This window comes from Hypomesus nipponensis, chromosome 20 (assembly GCF_054491055.1).
Source record: "Hypomesus nipponensis isolate SF chromosome 20, ASM5449105v1, whole genome shotgun sequence".
NCBI lineage: Eukaryota > Metazoa > Chordata > Actinopteri > Osmeriformes > Osmeridae > Hypomesus > Hypomesus nipponensis.
This window is the reverse complement of record NC_140380.1, coordinates 3,102,616-3,123,440: the sequence shown is the minus strand read 5'-3', so window position 1 is coordinate 3,123,440 and position 20,825 is coordinate 3,102,616. Positions and strand designations below refer to the sequence as shown.

The following is a 20,825-nucleotide window of genomic DNA, read 5'->3' as shown; positions in this document are numbered from 1 at the left end:
GAGCCCCCTGTGGGGAAGAGTCTATGTAGCTGGTGGTTGACTGGTGATCAATCAGGAGAAAGACATGTTGATTCTATCCGTTCAGATCTCTCTCTTTTTCAGCCCTTTTCCCCCCTCTCATCCCCTCTTTCTGTGGTCATGTGGTAGTGTCTATGATGTGTCTGGCTGACAGCCTGTTGTATCATACTCTGTTGACTCTGTTTCCCTTCAGACATCTTCACCAGTCTGCTGTGTGCAAAAACTAACCTCACTCTTCTCCTCTCTCTCCTCCCCACCTCATGTGTCCCCACCTCTCCCCTCCCCCACCCCTCCCTCTCCTCTCCAGGTCAGGTCCAGCCTCGCCCCTGTGGGGGGTCTGGGGGCACTGGTGGGGAGGCCAGGGGGCGTGTTTCCATCACGTGTCTGCGCTGCAGGGAGGTGTGCAGGGGAGAGGTGGTGCGTGTGCAGAACGTCCACTTCCACAAGCGCTGCTTCACCTGCCAAGGTGAGGGAATGGGGGTGTGTGCGTGTGTGCGGTAATAGTAACTACCGTGCTGCTGCCTTAGAACATACACAGTCCCACAGACACACGCATGCATGTATACACACACCACATACACACACACACGCCTCTGAGCGAGGTGTGGTTGCGTAAGGCCAGGGATCCATTCCCGCACTGAGATAAAGACGAGAGCAGTACTAAATAAGCCTGCCTCACTTGATGTCTGCACTCTGTGCTTGCATGTTTTATGTGTTCACAGTTTGTGTGTCTATGTGTTTGAAGCACATAGTCTGTGCAGCGTGTATGTGTGAGAGTGTGTGCGTTTATTTGTGTGTGTGTGCAAACGAGGTTATAAAAACAGGCATCAACAGTAGTGTTGCTTTCGTCAACGAAAATTATGACTAAATATTGTCGTCCTTTATCACGTGACAAAAACGAGATGCAACGTTAGTGCTGGTCATGTGATGATGACAATAATTTAATTAATAATGCAATATTGTTGACGAATAAAACTAGACTAAATGTGGTTTACAAAATAAAAACGAGACAATTGTTATCACGTTATGTCGTCTTGTTTAGCTGTGTTATTGTTTTTAGCCAACTCATGAGGCTGTGGTTAATGTGTCTCATTTTAACATTAGCTTTAGACGTTATCTTTAAAAGTTAGCCACTGGAGCTGAAAATGACTGAGACAAAAGTGTGTGACTAGCATGTGTGTATATTTGTGAGAGTGGAAAGTAGGTTAACATGGGTGACTAGTGTGTGTACTGTGTGTGTGTGTATTTGTTTGTATGAGAGTGTAAAGTGGGTTCTTAGGTCCTACCTGACTGACTGCATGTGTACTAAGCATCCCTTGTCGGCCAAATACTGTAGCTAGTTTGGTCATTCACATAGCAATCACACTGAACTGAATTTGGCATCAACAACATGACTTTGAATACCTTATTCTAGACTAATACATACATTTAAACAAATGGATTTGGCATTATGACTCCCAACACTACTACTTAGACGACTTCTGTTTGATGAAAAAGAGATTAAAATACAATTTCCATGGACTTAAACTAGACGAAATGTCATCAGTTTTCGTCGACTAAAACAAGACTTAATTGTAATCAGTTTTCATCGCAGCACATTTAACACGTGCCTATACGCACGCCTTATCAAATGTAATATGGACCAATGACGCCTTTTATACGCACACCCAATTATCTATCAGGTATGTATCTATAAGGTTCCGTATTCGTTCCGCGCTGGCTACAACTCACCTCCACGTAGGCTACTTGACTCAGGTACGCGGTGAACGCTCTGTGTGCAGTTACGCTGACACTGATCGCAGCCCACACACACACTGCGGTTCCCGCAGATGCACGCCCATACATACAAATACACACACACACACATATACACGGGTACCCCCCCCCCCCACACACACACACACACCATCTAATCCACATGCAAGGTGGACCACGTAGAGCCCCTGGTCCCTTGCTGATGAGATGATACATATTGATGGGGACAGGCGGTGACAGAAAGTGGCAGATTGTACCTCTGTCCTGAATGATCACCACGGCAACGGCAGATACAGGATTTAAGGGATCGATACCTTGCCCCGTGTCTCCTTCTCATCACCCCTGTCTTTACCTCCTCTCCTCTCCTGCCCTGTCCTTCCTTCCTTCCTCTCCTCCTCCTGCTCACCCATTCATCTTCATTGTCACGCCTGGCTAAACTGTACTAGAGAGAGATAGGCAGAGAGAGAGAGGGAGTGTAAGGGAGAGAAAAAGAGAGACACACACAAAGACAGGCCAGGAGGCTGAGATATGAACTCCTTATGCAGGATTCACTGAGCCTTGTAAACACACACACACACATTTACAGGCACACACGTCATTTGCAAATGCATGCACTCACATCTCACTTCCTCTCTCTTTCTCTCAATCTCTTTCTCTCTCTTTCATCTGTCTCTCCCCCTTTGGCTCTCATCTGTCCCTCCCTCTCTTTCATCCCTTCCTATCTTTCTCTCCCTCCCTACCACTCTCTCTCTCTCTCTCTTCGCTCCCAAATCCCTTCATCTCTCCCTCTGACTTTCTCTCCCTTTCTCTCCATCTCTATTTCTCTAATTTCTCCCTTCCATTTGTCTCTCATCCCTCCCTCCCACTCTCTCATCTCCGCCTCCCTCCTTCTCCCTCTCTCTCTCATCTCCCCCTTCCTCTCTCATCTCCCCCTCCCTCCCTTGCTCTCTCTCCCTCCCCTCCTCTCTCTCCCCCTCTTTCTCTCCCTCCCTCTCTACCTCGCTCCCTCTCTCTCCCTCTTTCTCTCTCTCCCTCCCTTTCCCCCTCTTATCTCCCTCACACATACAGTCTCAGATGACGGATCAATAAGTCTCAGTCAGCTGTCCACAGTAGGGTAGAGTTGCGACCGTTACCAGGGAGGAACGGGACGGCCGTCAAGTAGCAAAGAGTGGAGTAGGGAGAGATCTGTCGGGAGAACATTGAGGAACCCAATCTCAACCATCAAGTCGATGTCACAAAGCACTGAAGAACCCTTGCTGGGAAATGTGAGTGCAGTTGTTTCCATGAGAATGTTTGAATGAGGACTGTATAGAGGAGAAAGGGAAGGCGAGAGAGAAATAAGTAGAGGAGAGAGAAAGAAAGAGGGGTACATGCCTTTGTTCTCTCGCTCCGTCCCTCTATCACACTAAAGAAGGAAGATGGACCACTGTGTTGATCTCACTTCTGTTTCTGCCAGGATGTGTGTGTGTGTATGTGTGCAGTGTGTTTGTGTGTATGTGTGTATGTCTCCCTTCCAAAATGGCTGCAAGCCCCTTAAGAAGCTATTGGGAACCAGTTTTAATTGCTATGGCAACATTACTGGTTTCAGTCTCTGTCCTCATCACTCTACATATCTTCCTCTCCTCTCTTTTCCTTTCCTTTCCTCCCCCCCTCCTTCCCTTTCCTTTCCTTTCCCCCCTCCACTCCTCTCCTTTCCTCCCCTCTCATCCCCTCTCCTCCACTCTCTTCTTCCCTCGGCTCTCCTCCCCTCTCTGTTCTTCTCCTCTTCTCCTCTAGTTCTCTGTCTAATCTCCTCTTTCCTTCCTCTCTAATCTCTGTACTCACGCTGTTCCTTTTCTCCCCTCCTGGATCAGCAGAATAAGCAGCTGTGTGTGTGTGTGTGTGTGTGTGTGTGTGGGTGGGTGTGTGTGTGTGTGTGTGAGAGAGAGAGAGAGAGAGAGAGAGAGAGAGAGAGAGAGAGAGAGGGAGAGGGAGAGGGAGAGAGAGAGAGAGAGAGAGAGAGAGAGAGAGAGAGAGAGAGAGAGCAGTGTGCAGCTGTAGGAGGATGTGTGCTGGGTTGAAGAACGTTTGCTGGCAATATGAGTGCAGTTGCTGCCACAACAATGCTAATGGAATACATGAGGATGGGACATTAATGATGGCCTTTACAAAGACTGAGGGAGAGAGATACCGTACGAGTTATGTGCTATAGAGCAATAAGGAGAGAGGGAGAGAGATAGAGTAAGACTGATGTAGACTGTGAGGAAAAGAGAGAAGGAGATATCAGAGGAGAGAGGAGAAAAGATCAGAACAGAGACCTGGTGTCCTGGTGGATGGATTAGACATCCTGGAGGTCACAAGGTCACCTTGCTGTCAGGTCACCTAGGTTACCACACTGACACTGATCTGCTCGCCCCAGTCACCTGACCCACTTAACAAGATGTGTGATTGGCTCACAGTATTAGGCTGATTAAAAGTCTACTTCGTTAAGGTTGAGTGTTGGGCAGCACTGTAGGACTAGAGTTCCCACTGGCTAGTTTAGTTACTAGTGGAACTGTCTGGAGTGCTCCTATTGGCTAGTTTGGGCTGCAGTGTTCAGATATAGAGCATATATAGAATATATAATTGTCTCCAACATATGGTCTGCATCAGCAACTGTCTCTTGAGGAAGGGAGTCCTGACTGAATTGCTCCTCTTGATGTTTCTTCATATTTGTACTGTCTTCTTTGAAAGTTTAGCTTGGTTCGAGGTGGGCTGAGAGATGTCTCCATGTGAAACACACACAGTGTTCTGCATTTAGCTCCTCAGGCATAGAGGAGAAGAGGATGCTAAAATAGCCCGGTGGGTATGCAAGGCGGGCTAAAACAAGCTCACCTTTGCTGTTTCCTCTCAGTGAGCGGTGTGTGACAGAGACAGGAAGACAGGTGAGGGACCAGACCACCCTTGACCTCTGAACACTGACCTCTGATCCCGGAGCCTTGACAGGCTGGGGGGGGTATTTTCACCAACACGTGCGCTAGTGCTCCCTCCCCCAGCACAGTCACACACATTCCTGTGTTAGGTGATGTGCTGATTAGCATTGTGTCACATCCAGGTTGGCATTTGTTACGCACTGACAGTAAAAGGTCAGGCTGGCATTTCAGCAGCAGAAAGGACAAGAGGAGAAGTGTGTGTGTGTGTGTGTGTGTGTGTGTGTGTGTTTTACTCTTTCTCACCAAACAGCAAATGCAGACTTGTGTCTTTCCTGGAATCTGCAGGCCATTTACCAATCTAGAATCCTGAACGTTTTTAACCCTGCAAACAGACACACACACACACGCACACACAAACACACACACACACATACACACACACATACACACACAGACTCCCATAGGCTCCACAGCTTTACTGCTCACATTCACTAGTGACTAATCTAGCCAAAGCCATAATGGAATATGGAATACAAGCGCTGCACTGTGTGTGTGTGTGTGTGTTTGTGTGCGGCTATCAGGACAAAGGAATTAGGTATGTGTTAGGGCATGTGTGTGTGTGTGTGTGCGTGAAATGGGTCTGTTACAGTAATGGGTATTGACAACAGGTTCTGAGACCAGTTCTTAAAGGGTCATCTCTGCTTTCTGCTGGTGAAGATGCATGCTTAATGACTGCTCTGGGACCAGCTCTTAGGGGTCTGACAGACAAGAGAGCTGCCTGACCACTGTTTTATCACCTGTTATGACCGGGGGGTAGAGAGAGACAGTAGAGAGAGGGAGAGAGAGACAGAGACAGAGACAGAGACAGAGACAGACAGAGAGAGAGAGAGAGAGAGAGAGAGAGAGAGAGAGAGAGAGAGAGAGAGAGAGAGAGAGAGAGAGAGAGAGAGAGAGAGAGAGAGAGAGAGAGAGAGAGAGAGAGAGAGAGAGAGAGAGAGAGAGAGAGAGAGAGAGAGAGAGAGAGAGAGAGAGAGAGAGAGAGAGGGAGAGAGAGAGTGAGGGAGAGAGATGGGAGATGGGAGATGGGGAGAGCAAGGGAGAGAGGGGAATGGAGAGATGGAAAGAGATGGAGGAGAGAGAGGTAGAGAGGGAGAGAGACGGGAGGAGATGGTGGAGAAGGGGGAAGAGAGGGGAGAGGAGAGGGGGGAGGCGGAAGGGAAAGGGGGTTGGGATAGAGACACAAGGAGAGAGGATGGGCTCTGATCCATCAAACACATTACAGCAGCTCGGCTATAAAGAGAATGAAATGGTGCATATGGGCTCTTTTACACACACACACACACACACACACACACACACACACGCACATGCACACGCACCACACACACACGCACACACACAGTTCCATCTTCCACACATGCAGGCACAAACTCAATCTGTCTCTCCCTCTCCCCCTCAAATTTGATATGTCTCTCTGTGTTTCTCCCTCGCTCTGTCTCGCTGTCTCTCTCTGTCTCTCTCTCTGTGTTTCTGTTCCTGTGTCCCCCCCCCCCTCCTCCCTCCCCCCATCCCAGTGTGTGGGTGTGACCTGGCATGTTCCGGGTTCTTCCAGAAGGGGGGAGAGTACATCTGTACTGAGGACTACCAGCGTCTCTACGGCACCAGGTGTGACAGCTGCTGCAACTACATCACTGGGGAGGTGGTGTCTGCTCTGGGACGCACCTACCATCCTCACTGCTTCATCTGTAGCCTCTGCAGGTACACACACACACACCCACCCACACACACATTTACACAAACACACACACACACACACTCACACACTCTCACTATCAGGTGTAATATGTGTCACCGGTTCATATGCAAAGCGCACAGTAGCGCCTACACACGCCTGCGCGATGATATCAAACCTCTGAACGCACACGAGAACTTGACATTGAATTACAATGGACACGGGCGTTCACACACAGGCGTAGGTCTTGCGTATTTGAGGCGTATGTCAGGTAAACACTACGCCTAACTGTTTGATACATATTTAGGCATGCGCACAAGCAGGTGTCATGTGTGCTTCGTTTACTGACACTTTTGGCCAGCGCAGCACAGAAACGCCTGCAAACACCTGGCTGCCTAGACGCATGAGGTCTTTTGAAAATGTACTTGCCTTGAATATGTTATTCATGTTCGTGTTGTTAGTCGGTGAGTATTGCCTTTAAATATTTGAATTCTATCCCTTTAATCATTCAGCTAAATGTAATGTATTTCAGACTAAAGTCCCTTACGCCACATAAACACTAAGTCTTAGAGTTTGATTGATATCTAGACGTGCGCACAGACAGGTGTCATGTGTGCTTCCCATACTGAAATGCCTGTGCACACCTGCCCGCCTAGACGCGTGAGTAAGGCATGGCTTAGATCGCTGTTTCAAAATAAATATTTTTTATGTCAACTGCCTGTGCGCACGCCTTATCAAATGTAGGCTGATATGCACTAATTACGCCTGTTTATACGCACACCAACTGTGTGGTGTAGTATTCATTCCGCGTTTTCTAAAACTCGCCAGAGTAGCCCACGCGTAATTCACCCGTATCAGGTACAACGCACTGTGTGCAACTACGCTGACATTGATTACGCCCCATATCTCGCACACACGCATACGCACACACATACACACACACACACACTCTCACACACATCCACACACACATCCACATCCACATACACACACACACTAGCACACACACACCCACACACATAGTAAGTAAGTAAGACTTTATTTTTATAGCACATTTTGTACAAAAATTGCAGCTCAAGGTGCTTTACATAAAATCAAAAAAACAATAATACAAGTGATGCAGGTAATAGATCTAAAACATTTAACAAACCAGACCAGCCGCACTCTATCTGCGGTCTGGACACAAATACACACACACTTACACACACACACACACACACACACACACTCACACTAGCACACACACACTGCAGACACACACGCTGACAGAAAAACGACCATGTCCACCTGTGCTGCATGACCTCCCCCTCCCCCCTCCTCTGACCACCTGTGCATTCCATGCTCATTCCCCACATACTAAGCCCCCCCCCCCCCACACACACACACACACACACAGGCTACCTTCCACTATGAGCCTCTCATCTCCATGTGCATGCATGTTCTGTCTTACAACAACCAAGCCAAACAACACCAACAACAAATCCAGCAGAGTAAATCAGCTTACAGGAGCCAGAGAGGTCTGCCAGGAACTGCTCCCTCTAACATTTCAGGAGTGGGTGCATTGGAGGGGGGAGGGGCATGCACACACACACACACACACACACAAAAATATACTGCATCCAATACTGACACACCTACTTTTCTCCCTAATCTGTGTGTGTGTGTGCGTGTGTGTTGTTCCTTCTAGGAAGCCCTTCCCCATAGGGGACAAAGTGACCTTCTGTGGTAAGAAGTGTGTATGTCAGCAGTGCTCCCTGTCTCTGGTCAGCAAGCAGCCTGTGAAGGTCCATGGACCCAGCCGTAAGTTACACGCACACACACAAACACACACACATACGCTCGTACACATACAAACACACGCACGTGCACACTCGTACACACACAAACACACACACAGAATCCAGGTGAACACTGTAGGAAGCATCAGAGTGACACACTTACTGTGTCCCAGTTCACTTACTGCCTTAAGGGAAAGTGTGAGGGTGTGTGTGTGTGTGTGTGTGTGTGTGGTGACCTCCTCATCTCTCCTGATTGGTACAGACTGTCCAGGGCCACCTGCTCACCTTTCTACCTACCTGTGTGTGTGTGTGTGTACTTGTGTGTGTGTCTGTGTGTGTATGTCTCTGTGTGTGTGTGTGTGTGTGTGTGTCCAGACTGTGCAGGCTGTCAGCAGGAGATCAGACAGGGTCAGTCTCTTCTGGCGCTGGAGAGACAGTGGCACGTCAGCTGCTTCAAGTGTCACACCTGTGGCTCTGTGTTGACTGGAGAGTACATCAGCAAGTAGGTCCACACACACACAGACACACACACAAACACAGACACACACACACAAACAGACACATACACACAGACACACACACACAGACACACACACAAACACAGACACACACACACACACACACACAAACAGACACATACACACAGACACACACACAAACACACACACACACACACACACACAAACAGACACATACACACAGACACACACACACACACATACACACACACACACACACACACACCAACAGACACATACACACAGACACACGCACACACCAACAGACACACAGACACAGACACACACACAAACACAGACACACACACACACAAACAGACACATACACACAGACACATACACACACACACCAACAGACACATACACACAGACACACACACAGACACACACACAAACAGACACATACACCGACACAAACACAGACACATACACCCACACAGATAAACACACACGGACACATACACACACAAAGACACAGGTTAAATGACGAGTACACCAGTCTCCCCCAGTGGATGTCCTGTGTGAGGGGACGTTTGGTGTGACATCAGTGTGCTGCCGTGTGCTTCCCAGGGACGGGGTTCCATACTGTGAGGCTGACTACCATGCCCAGTATGGCATCAGGTGTGAGACCTGTAGCAGGTATATCAGCGGCAGAGTACTGGAGGTGAGTCCAAACAAACTCACCCCAGCACACATTTTTACACACACACACACACACACACAGGTAATTGAAACACATCCTTCCTCAGTTTATTTGGAGAGTGTGTGCGTGTTTTAGCTAGAAAACTGTCTTTTGACTGTAAAACAGAGTGGAGAGCTGCGTCATTTCACATCTGCTCTCATTTTCTGTAATGACTTCTTGTCTTATCTCGTCCCACACACATCCAATTATGTTCATATCACTGTTTCACTCTCATTTTCTCCCTCTGCCCCCACACCCCCCTCACTGCCCCCACTGTCTTCCCCTTATTCTCTCCTCCTTTCTCTCTGCTACTATTCTTTCCTTTTTCCCCCCATCTCCCCCACTCTCTTACTGCCCCGACTCTCTCTCTCTCCCTCTATTCTCTCCCCACCCTTTCTCACTGACCCCCATTGCTCCTCTCCCCTGTCTCCCTCTCCCCTGTCTCCCTCAACCCCGCCTCCAGGCAGGAGGGAAGCACTACCACCCTGCCTGTGCCCGCTGTGCTCGCTGTAACATGATGTTCATGGAGGGTGAAGAGATGTACCTCACTGGTGAGTCCAGAGAGCGATGTATTGCGGTTTATGGGGTACGGAGTAGTGTCGCACATATGTGATTGTTCAAATGGCTATCTAAGCCGTCCATTGATAAGGTGTTTTAGGGTGAACAAACAGTTGTGAGCATTGCTCCGCTTAACGCTAGTCGGCGCTACAGTATCTTTGTTACTCTTTTACAGTTTTTTACAATCGCTATGACAGTTTTTTCAATACCTTTAAAAATGTTTCTAAACTCTTAACGCACCAACACACCTACCACACACAATTGGCAAAACTGTTAATTTCATGCTCAAAATCACACATTGTAAACTAAACTCAAACACTAATTGTCATAACACAAAAATATACAAAAAATGACACCATGTCTACCAAACACTAACACACATTTTCTTTTCACAGTAACATTTGGTCAATCATAATGTCATAAAAAACACTAACATCAGATGGAATTACAGAAACTGCATTCATTTATGCAGGTATGTGTCGGTCTCACAGTATATGGATTATAGATTGTGTTTGCAATGCAGTTTCTTTTGAAGCCTCTAAATTTTTGTTTTGTTGGGTTTAGAAAATGCATGCATTTTGTTTCTTTTGCTGCAGAAATTCTGAACAAAAAATGAATAACCGAAGTCAGAGTAGCTTTATAGAATGTATGGTTACTGTATTGAAAAAAAGAAGACAGAAACATAATTGCTGCAGTAAAAGCTTCATTTGCAACAGGACATTACTGCAGGAAACATGCAATTTAGATGCCAATTACAGTATTACCTTAGCTCTGGCACTTCTCTGAGCGCCACCAAGCATTCTACGTAACTCCTCTTCCTCTCCCTTGCCCTTGTCCCTCTCCTCTCCCTTGTTCTGGTACTTGTCTTCCTCTCCTTCGTGCAGGTATTACTGTATTGTATTCTTAGTTTCTTCGTGTTTCTCTATATTGTTTTTTTTCCACACAAGATCAGCACAAAGAGCTCCACTTTGCAGTATATATACCATATAGTCATGCGATTGAAAGAACCTCAACACCATAGTGTTTCCTAGTTGGGAATCAACTGTAATTTATAGTATTTGCATAACTTCAACCAGCTTTTTCTCAGTAGCAATGGAATAAAATACAGGGGATATATTTGCATTTCAATTCACAATGTGAACAGCTGTTCACTTTGACTTTAGCCAATAAATTAGGTATTGAACATAGTGTTATCTGTTCTGACATACAGTTTTAAAGCATTGGTAAATTGGTCCGTAAAAATCAATTGTTTTGGTCTTGGTGGAGCTTGTGCGTAAAAGAAGTTCAAGCATTTAAAATTTGTGTTTCCTCTATGCATTTTGTGTCAAAGCAACAAGAAATGGCGGATGTTCTGCTAACTGTGTCAAGAGTTCAGAAAACTTGTTAAAGTATAGAAAAAACTGTCATAGCGATTGTAAAAAACTGTGATACTCTCCGGGAAAGGGGATGGGAAAGGGGAAGGACAATGGGTGTTGGTTTGTGTTTTCTTGTAGATCCGAAAAGCCGTGGCTTGAATGTAAAAACCGAGCTGTAGTTTGTGTGTTGAACAATTCGTTTTTTTGCGGTTCGGTTTTGCGCCCCTCATGTGTAGGTGGTGTTTGTGTGTGTTGTGGGGCGTGTCTGTGTAGGTGGTGTGTGTGTGTATGTGATCTGTGTGTGGAGGTGGTGTCTGTTTGTAGGTTGTAAATGTCTGGAGGTGGTGTGTGTGTAGGTGGTGTGTGAAGGTAGGTGGTGTGTGTAGATGTTGTGTGTGTGGAGGTGGTGTGTGTGGGGAGGTGGGGTGTGTGTGCAGGTGGTGTGTGTGTGGAGGTGGGTTGTGTGTAGGTGGTGTGAATGTGTGGAGGTGGGGTGTGTGTGGAGGACGTGTGCGTGTGTGTGTGTGTGTGTGTGTGTGTGGAGATGGTGTGTGTGGGTGTGGAGGTAGTGTGTGTGTGGAGGTGGTGTATGTGTGTGTGTGTATGTTCTCAAAATGCACTGGGTGTTTGACCTTTACTGGTTCACTGTTCTGTCCATCTCAAAGTAGAGCCACACTCCTCCCTCTATCTCTACTCTGCCCTGTGTGACAGAGAAAGACAGGGAGGAGGAGGAGGAGGAGGAGGAGGAGGAGGAGGAGGAGGAGGAGGGAAAGAGGATGACATTAAGAGAATTACAACCTTCGCCTCAGGCCACCAGTTAAACTGCCTTCCTTCCTCTCTCCCTTTCCCTCTCTCACTCTTTCTCTCTCTCTCTTTTGATATATGGGTGTTGTTGGGAAGTACTGATTACCTCAAACACCCTTCAGAATGCTGTGTCACATAAAACTCTACAAATGACACATACCTAACCCCCCCCTCCCTCCCCTCCACACACACACACAGTACACACACACTCATACTTGACACACTGGTTGTGTTGAAGTTTTGTTGTGGTTGTGTTGTGATTGTATTAAGGCTGTGTTGAGGTTTTGTTATGGTTGTGTTGAGGTTGTGTTGCGGTCGTTCTGAGGTTATGACTATGGTTGTGTTCCAGGTGCAGAGGTGTGGCACCCCATGTGTAAACAAGCAGCCAGGATGGAGAGGAAACTGAGGGTGAGGACCAATGACCCACAATGCACTGCTGCCGTTACACCCACACTCCTGACACACAAACACACACACATACACACACAAGGTTACACTCTGGGGTGTTGATGAATACTCACATGCATGTTTGTGTGTTTGTGTGTGTGTGTGCATGTGTGTGTGTGTGCAGCTCAGACGTACCTCCGAAAACTCTCTCTCTCCCCCTGGCTCCAGCCTTGGCTCTCCTAACCGCATCATCTGTGTAAGTATAGCTCTGTCGCCACGGCAGCCGTCGCTATGGTTATAACATCACACAAAATAATACAAAGACTCATACAAACTATATCAACACTACTCGAGACCAGAGATGGGACGTGTGGTCGTGTCTGTGTGTGTGGGAGTGTGTGTGTGTGCTTGTATGGGGTTGTGTGCGTGCTCAGTCTGACTAGGTGAATCCATCAGCAGCTTAAGTCTGACTCCACCCTAAGCTGTCTAACTGTCGGTCAAGCTTCCTGTCTGTCTCACATCTGTCTGTCTCTTTTGTTCCCTGTCACACAATTCTCTCTCCTCTCCTCTCCTCTCCGCTCCTCTCCTCCCTTTCTTTCCTCATCCCACCAGTCTAAAGTGGAGAAGGAGGTGTTAGATTATAAGCAGTTGGCAGCGCTGCCCAAAGTGAAGTCCATCTATGAGGTCCAGAGACCGGATGTGATCCCCTACGAGTCTTCCTTCCCCAGCTACTGCTCCGACGACAGACTGGAGGCCTTTAGCTGTGGAGAGGTGTGTGTCTGTGGTTATGGGCTGTGTTTGTGTAGGGGGGGAGGGTGTGTGGGTGGTTGTGTGTGTGTTTGTTGGGTGTGTGCCTGCGGAGGAGGCTGGGTATGTGTGTGTGTGGGGGCGGGGGGAGGGGTTGCTGGTCTTTGTATTTATGTGTGTATGGCTGTCCCTCTCATTTCTTGAGCCCTTCCTCTTTTCAATGTGCCTCCATGTATTTATGTATCACACCTGTTCACAATAGCTGATCATAAACCTAAATCTCACCCTTTTATTCCTCTGTTTATCTGCTCTTTATTCTTCTTACTCCTCTTCTCCTTCAACCCCCACGTTGTCCTTCTCCTCTTCTGCTTTTCCTCTCCTCCTCTCCTCCTCTCCTCCTCTCCTCCTCTCCTCCTCTCCTCCTCTCCTCCTCCACAGTCTCTGGGAACCCTCTCTCCGTACTCTCAGGTAACTATCCTCTACCTGACTACTGCTGTTTAGAGGTCGTCTTCTGCCTTCACCAGCGACAGCCGTGATGGATGAACTGTTTAGACTTTGGTGGTCAAATGTCAAAGATAAAAAAATTGAATTGGTCATTTTTGTATGGTTCTCATCTGCTTGATATCAACATGTAAGGTCTCAGTGATCAGCTACCAAACTAAAACATATGTATGTCTTTCAATATGATTACAGTTTTCTTATTTAATTTGCAAACTAAAACTTAAAGGTCCCATGACATGAAAACTTTAGGAGGTTATTTAACATGAATGAGTTCCCCTACCTGCCTTTGGTCCCCCTGTGGCTAGAAATTTTGATAGGTGTAAATCAAGACCTGGGTATTCTTTTACGCTCAAATGCTCAGTTTTGAAAATCCTCTCCTTGTGATGTCACAAGGTAGAAGGTTACCTCCCCTTTCTCTGCTTTGCCCGCGCAGAGAATTTGTCCCACCAATGAGAAAATGAGCCAAGACCATGTGAGAGTGATGTTGGTTTTTCCTCGAACATCATGGCTTGTAAACGACTGAAGCATGGCAGTTAGCCCCGCCTCTTTCTTCCTCAAAGCAGTTAAAGCTACAGACACCGAAACAGCTCGTTCTGAGGAAAGCTCATTGTGGGACTACTCGTAGTGGCTGTAATTCTGCACCAAGGATGAATTTCGGGAGACTTCAGATACAGTGTTAGGGGACCACTAAGGCCTATATAAAAGTATCCAAAAACAGCATGTCATGGGATCTTTAAAAAACTGCATTGGCTGGCTAATTAGCTTTGCCAAGATGGCAACATCCAGGCTAACAAACCATATGGCTTTAGCATAGAATGGTACAGCCCAATCTAGATAACCCCTAACAGCAAAAACCATGATACACCTCATAGTCTACATGTATTTACATAGTCTTTTGCTCCAATAAAGAATGACCAATAAATCCTTAATAACAAATATTAAGGGGCAGGAGCATGAACCATTTGCTTGGATGTCACCTAACCGAATAGACTACACTCCAGATAATAGAAGAGTCTGCACATATTGAGATGTCAACTGTAACTTGACTGGTAGGCATACAAGCACAGGGCGGTTCATTCTAGTGATTTTTTATGAATTTAAATAGGACTAGGAGTGAGTCTTCATCTTTCTAACTCTCACCACTCTCTCTCCTTCCTATTTGTTCTCTTCCTTCCTCTCCCTTCTCTCCCCCCCCCCCCATCCTTTCCTCCCTTCTCCGCCCCTCCGCTCCGTGCTCCAGGAGCTGTTTGACAGTGTGTGTCTCAGTCAGAGGCGTTCGTCGAGCCCCTTCACAGACTCTCCCACCTACAGGAGTCTGGGGGGGTCCCCAGTCCTGCCGCGCTCCCCCCAGCTCTGCTACCGCCCTGGTGAGACTCACAAACACACACATAGGCATACAAACACACACAGGCATACACACACACACACACACACACACACTGTAACACCATGAGAGGCTGTTCCTCGGTATGTTGGACCGTAGTAGTGTAATTTTGTTGCCAAAAATGACAACAAGCAGGGTGTCAAAAAAGAAAAGTTGTTTTAATGACCTCTTAATTCTCTCCCAGGTGTGCTAATGCACACCGTCTTGGGAAACATTGTTCAGTCAGCGGCCACCTGGAGTCCCACATGACCTCAGCCACTGAAGGGGGGCATATCTTCAGTCTCGCACCCAGCCTCTTGTGGTGTCACAACACACACACTAAACACACGCATTCTAAACACACACGTACACCTCACAGGCACCTCACAGGCACAAACGCACACACATAAACACACGCACAGGCATACTAGCACACACACATACACGCGTGCACACACACACATGCTAAACACACACATTCTAAACACACACATACACCTCACATGCATACAAACACACACACATAAACACACACACAGGCATACAAACACACACACATACACGCGTGCACACACCCACCCACATGCTAAACACACACATTCTAAACACACACATCTCACATACACCCCACCCTAAACACACACACTCTAAACACACACACATACACTTTGCATACACACACAGTCTAAACACACACACACTCTAAATACACACATACAAATATACACACACACACATTCACCTCAGACACACACCCACCCTAAACACACATACTCTAAACACACAAAAACAAACTTCACAAACACACACAGCCTAAACACACACACACTCTAAATACACTTATCCGCTACACACACCTCACATACACATGTTCCTCATATGCAATACAATCACCCTGGAGAGACTCTCCCACACACTCACACCCATCCTTGCTCATGCTCTGGTTTCTCTCACTGTCATTGGCTGGACTGACTGCAGGCTCTGAGAGTGGCAGGAGCTCACCCTATCAGAGTCAGCTTGAGTCCAGGTCAATCACGCCCACTACCTATCAAGCACCCCAGCATTTCCATCTGCCAGGTAGGTCTCTGTCTTCACCTCATCCTCTCTCTCTCTCTCTCTCTCTCTCTCTCTCTCTCTCTCTCTCTCTCTCTCTCTCTCTCTCTCTCTCTCCCCCTCTCTCTCACTCACCCCTCTCTCTCTCGCCTATTCCTCTTTCTCTTCATCCCCCTTCATCTGCCTCTATCGTCATGGCCTCCAGCTTGGTTTCCCCCTACTCAACCTAAATTACGAAGAGAGGGAGACCTTCTTCTTCCCAAACTAACTTCAAGAGAACCTTCAGATCTGTTCCCTTGAGTCCCAGCTTGACCTTCACCAACCAAGTCACACACATGGAGTCAGTTTCACTCTCCTTCCTCCTTTCCCTCCTCAATTAATCCCTGCATTTTTCTCCTTTCTTCCTTCATCCCTCCATCTGTCACTGGTGTTGTTTCATGACATCACGTCCGGGTTTACGACTGTGACATCTGTTCCTTAGTGCGCCTCCCCTCTCCCTCCTCTCCTCTTCATCTCTGTATTCCCTCTCTCCTCTCTTTTCAGTCTGCTCATCATTCCCTCTCTCCCTTCCCTTTCTTCTTACCCTCTCCTTCCTTTCTTTTTAGTCTTCTAGTACCTTTCTTCTTTCTCTCTCTCTCTCTCTCTCTCTCTCTCTCTCTCTCTCTCTCTCTCTCTCTCTCTCTCTCTCTCTCTATCTTCCCCTTGTCCTCCTCCCCTCCGCTACTCCCATCCTCTCTTCTTCATCTTTCCCTCTCCCTCCCCCCTGTCCTCCCCCCTCCCCCTGGTCTCGCGCGAGCATCTCTCCTAGGGCACGTTGTGTCAGGTCTCTCTCTATGCAGAACAGCACCTCTGATAGACGTGGGATTGGTAGATGGTGTCAGTTTAATCACCCGTCTCCCCAATGTCCTTCTGGGAGACTCCTACTCAGGTAAACGGCGATGGAGAGAGGGAGGGAGGGAGAGAGATGTTTTGCTGACAAAGGGTACTCTTCTCCTCTTTTCCTCCTCCTCTCTTGTCTTCCTACCCCTGTCTGTCCTCATGTCTTCAGCCACAGAGGAAACCAACATGTACAGGAAACCTCCCATATACAAGAGACAAGGTGAGTACATCACATACACATGTAATGCATCTGCACCACAAGTACTGAAGAGAACAACAAGAGGGACAGAGAGAGTAAGAGACAGAGAGAGAGAATGGAAGAGAGACAGAAGAAGGACAGAGAGAAAGAGAGAGAAGGAAAGAGATAAGAGACAGAGAGAGACAGAAGGATAGAGAGAGAGAGAGAGAGAGAGAGAGAGAGAGAGAGAGAGAGAGAGAGAGAGAGAGAGACAGAAGGAAGAGTGAGAGGTCAGATATATGGAGTGAGAAGGAGAGAAAAATCTCTGCAACTCCAATCCAGTGATGGTTCTGAGCTGCAGATGATTTGCAAGGTGGTCATGTCTCTTGGAGTCTGGAGCCAGACCAACTGCAAATTACAGTGTGTGTGTGTGTGGGGGGGGTTGGACGAAGAGAGGGGGAGGAAGGGATGAAGGGAGAGAGGAAAGAAGAGTGGGAGAAAAGGAGTCAGAGAGGAAGATAATGTAAGAAAAGAGAGAGAAAGACGGATGTGAATGGGAGGAAGAGAAAAGGAGCGAGATATTGAAAGTTGGGATATGATCCATGGGAGGAAAGGATGGAGCTTAAAATAAAGATGGACAGAGAGGCTGAGAGAGAAATCATCTTAGGGCTGGAGGGTCATCTGTCTGTGGCCAGCCGACGAGCAGGACAGTCATTCTCTGTGTGTGTGTGTGTGTGAATCTGATTCACTTTTGCTTCATTTTCTCCTCACTGCTTCCTTTTGTTTCTACACTTCTTATTTTCTCCTTTCTTCTTCCTCCTGTGTTGTTTCCTGGTGAACCGTCTCATCTATGTAAGTACCTGTCTGTCTGTTTGCATGTCTGTCTGCCTCTCAGTCAGTCTGCCTGTCAGTCTGTCTATCTGCCTGTTTGTTTGTCTGTGCACACTTGTGTGTGTATGTGTGAGTGAGTGTATATCTCTCTCCCTTCTCTCATCTTTCTCTCCATCCCTCCATCCCTTTCCTTTGACCACATCCTCTCCATCTCAGTCTCCCCTCTCTCTCTCCATCTCTCCCTCCATCTCCCTCTGACCTGCTGCTCTCGTCTCTTCCTCCATCTCTCCAGGTGAACCTGCCTCCCCCTCAGCCACCAAGACGAAGACCAACGAAGACCTTGTTGTCTCCTCCTCCTCCCCATACTCCTCCTCTCCCTTCCAAGAGCACTACCAGCACACCAACTCCAACTACTACCCCTACACAGGCTCCCCCAAAGGTACCACACTACACACTAACCAGTCAGTGGAGTCTGCCAAGAACTCATTGATTAAGTTGTTAGTTGAGTTAACAAGCCCCTTTTCAATCGTAAAGAAAATCCAATGCTTGCTTTAAGCTGTCTCTCCTGTTTACAGTTCTGAAACCAACTTTTTCTCTCTCGTGCTCTCTCTTTCCGCCCCTCTATCATCATCTATATCTCCATCTCTCCATCTCCCTCCACCTCCCTCCATTTTCCTCTTTCTCATTTTATCTCTGTCCTCTCTGCGTATATTTCTCTTTTGTTCTCCATCTATCTCTCTCTTGTCTTCTCCCTCTCTTGGTCTCTCTCTCTGCCTCTTTCATTATCTCTCCATCCATCTATTTATCCATCTCTCTATCTCTCTCATATTCTTCCATCTTTCTCTCATATTCTCTCTCCCTCCATCTTCTTTCATATTCTCTCTCTGTCTCTCTGTCTCTCTCTCTCTTCTCTCTCTCTCTCTCTCTCTCTCTCTCTCTCTCTCTCTCTCTCTCTTCAGCTCCCAGGGCCAGGCGGTTTTCTTCTGGAGGAGAAGAAGATGGATGGAATCAGAACCTAAACAGAGTGAGTTAGATTACTATCCTCCCCTGTCTTCTTCTCCTCGTCCCTCGTCCCTCAACCACCATACAGCAATAGAAAGTTAAATACAGGAAGTTGGACCTCAGAAAAGCCCATATATGGGAGCTGTGGATGATTATTATGTATGAGGAGTTGCCATGTAGACAGCCAACCAATCATCTTTCTCCGTCAGACTTTCTGGTCTGTCTGAGAAGCACACTCATCCTAACACACACACACAACCACTGACACACACACACACTCAATCAGTCACACCCTCTCAAACACAAAGTCAGTCACACACACTCACCCAGGGAGGTTATAGATTTCCCAGAATCCTTCTTGTTTATTTCTTGTTGTTTCTGGGTTCGGGTAAAAACAGACTGTGAATATTTCATGATTCCAGCAAGCCTGTGGGGCAAACACACACACACACACACACTTGTGTTTCCTCATCACTCACTCTAATACACAAACACACACACACACTTGATCATTTCTTTAATCACTCACTCTATTACACACATACACACAAATGGATACTAGGATGTAGACCCTAGGCATATAGCCCTCTCTGTCTTCTCTTATTCTAACTTCTCTTTGTTCACTTCTCTCTTACCTCCTTTCCTTGTGTCTTATCCATCCCTCCATCCCTCCTCTTACCCTCCATCCTGCCCTCCCTCCACCCTTTCTCTTGCCCTCCCTCCTGCCCCCCCCCCCCCCATCCCTCCCTCTCTGTAGCTGCAAGGAGGTATTGCCAGAATGATCCTAAAGGAGGAGATGAAGGCGAGGTCTGGTTGCTATGACAACGACCCCTGGGGTAGTGGGGTGAACTCTCAGCGTGCCAGCAAAGAGGCCCTCCTCAACCAGGGACACAGCAACACTGTCAACGGCTGTAAGACACACACACACACACACACAGACACACGCACACACACCACATGCATTAACACACCACAGACATAAACACACACAAACACACACCCCACAGAGCGGATGTGTTTCCCCGTCTGAGTTGGAGGTAGCTGTGTGTGTGTGTGTGTGTGTGTGTGTGTCAGGGGAGACACAGAACTACAGAAGGACAGGGAGATGGAGAAACCCCTGTGGTGTCTCTCTCTTCTCTCCTGCTGGCTGTACATCAGTCAGAGAAGCAGTCTCCACCTCCCTGGTGTGTGTGTGTGTGTGTGTGTGTGTGTGTGTGTGTGTGTGTGTGTGTGTGTGTGTGTGTGTGTGTGTGTGTGTGTGTCGAAAGGAAGTCCCTTATGCACTTATGCAGCAGTGTGCAGTGAAGCAGATCACAGTAAACAAACCTGCCCACACACACACAACCTTGGCCTTAACCCTAAGGCTGATTACCTATAAAGCTGAGCCTGAATAAGAGGAGGTCTAATCTGGCCTGTCTGACCAGGAGACCCTGTTTAGTTAGGATGCTTATAAATCATTCTTCATTACACACACTTGCTTGCTCTCTCTCTCTCTCACACACACACACACTCTCTCTCTCTCTCTCTCTCTCTCTCTCTCACACACACACACACACACACACCCACACCCCTCGTTACTCATCATATTACTGTAAGTGGATGTTTGGATGTTAAGATGAGAGACAGTAGAGAGTAGACAGTAGAGAGAGAATTGAGAAGAAAAAGAGAAGAAGATTATTTGGAGGGGATACAACCTGGCAAGGATAAGAGAGGTGAAGAGAAAGGATGGGAGGAAGAAAGGTAGGAAGGAAGCGGATGATTTTAGGTGGTGTTTCTAACTGCTGTGTGACAGG

At 47.4% G+C, this 20,825-nt stretch overlaps 1 protein-coding gene across 6 annotated transcripts in view; it reads left to right on the top strand.

The window, feature by feature from the left end:
- LOC146245164 (actin-binding LIM protein 3-like) overlaps positions 1-20,825 on the top strand; it is a 35,191-nt gene that overhangs the window by 9,433 nt on the left and 4,933 nt on the right. For 3 of the 6 annotated variants that reach the window (XR_014734641.1, XR_014734645.1, XM_084684454.1), the window contains 16 exons: positions 326-484; positions 6,239-6,422; positions 8,084-8,196; positions 8,550-8,676; positions 9,263-9,356; positions 9,838-9,925; positions 12,441-12,499; positions 12,663-12,734; positions 13,091-13,249; positions 13,664-13,693; positions 14,967-15,093; positions 16,068-16,166; positions 17,191-17,241; positions 18,323-18,469; positions 18,990-19,054; positions 19,790-19,943. Coding sequence is in view for 1 of the 6 variants with exons in the window: in XM_084684454.1 (XP_084540580.1) it covers positions 326-484; positions 6,239-6,422; positions 8,084-8,196; positions 8,550-8,676; positions 9,263-9,356; positions 9,838-9,925; positions 12,441-12,499; positions 12,663-12,734; positions 13,091-13,249; positions 13,664-13,693; positions 14,967-15,093; positions 16,068-16,166; positions 17,191-17,241; positions 18,323-18,469; positions 18,990-19,054; positions 19,790-19,943 (1,728 nt within the window). In the remaining 5 variants the exon portion in view is untranslated. The remainder of the gene's footprint in view (positions 1-325; positions 485-6,238; positions 6,423-8,083; positions 8,197-8,549; positions 8,677-9,262; positions 9,357-9,837; positions 9,926-12,440; positions 12,500-12,662; positions 12,735-13,090; positions 13,250-13,663; positions 13,694-14,966; positions 15,094-16,067; positions 16,167-17,190; positions 17,242-18,322; positions 18,470-18,989; positions 19,055-19,789; positions 19,944-20,825) is intronic. The other 3 variants (XR_014734642.1, XR_014734643.1, XR_014734644.1) reach the window with 3 other exon arrangements.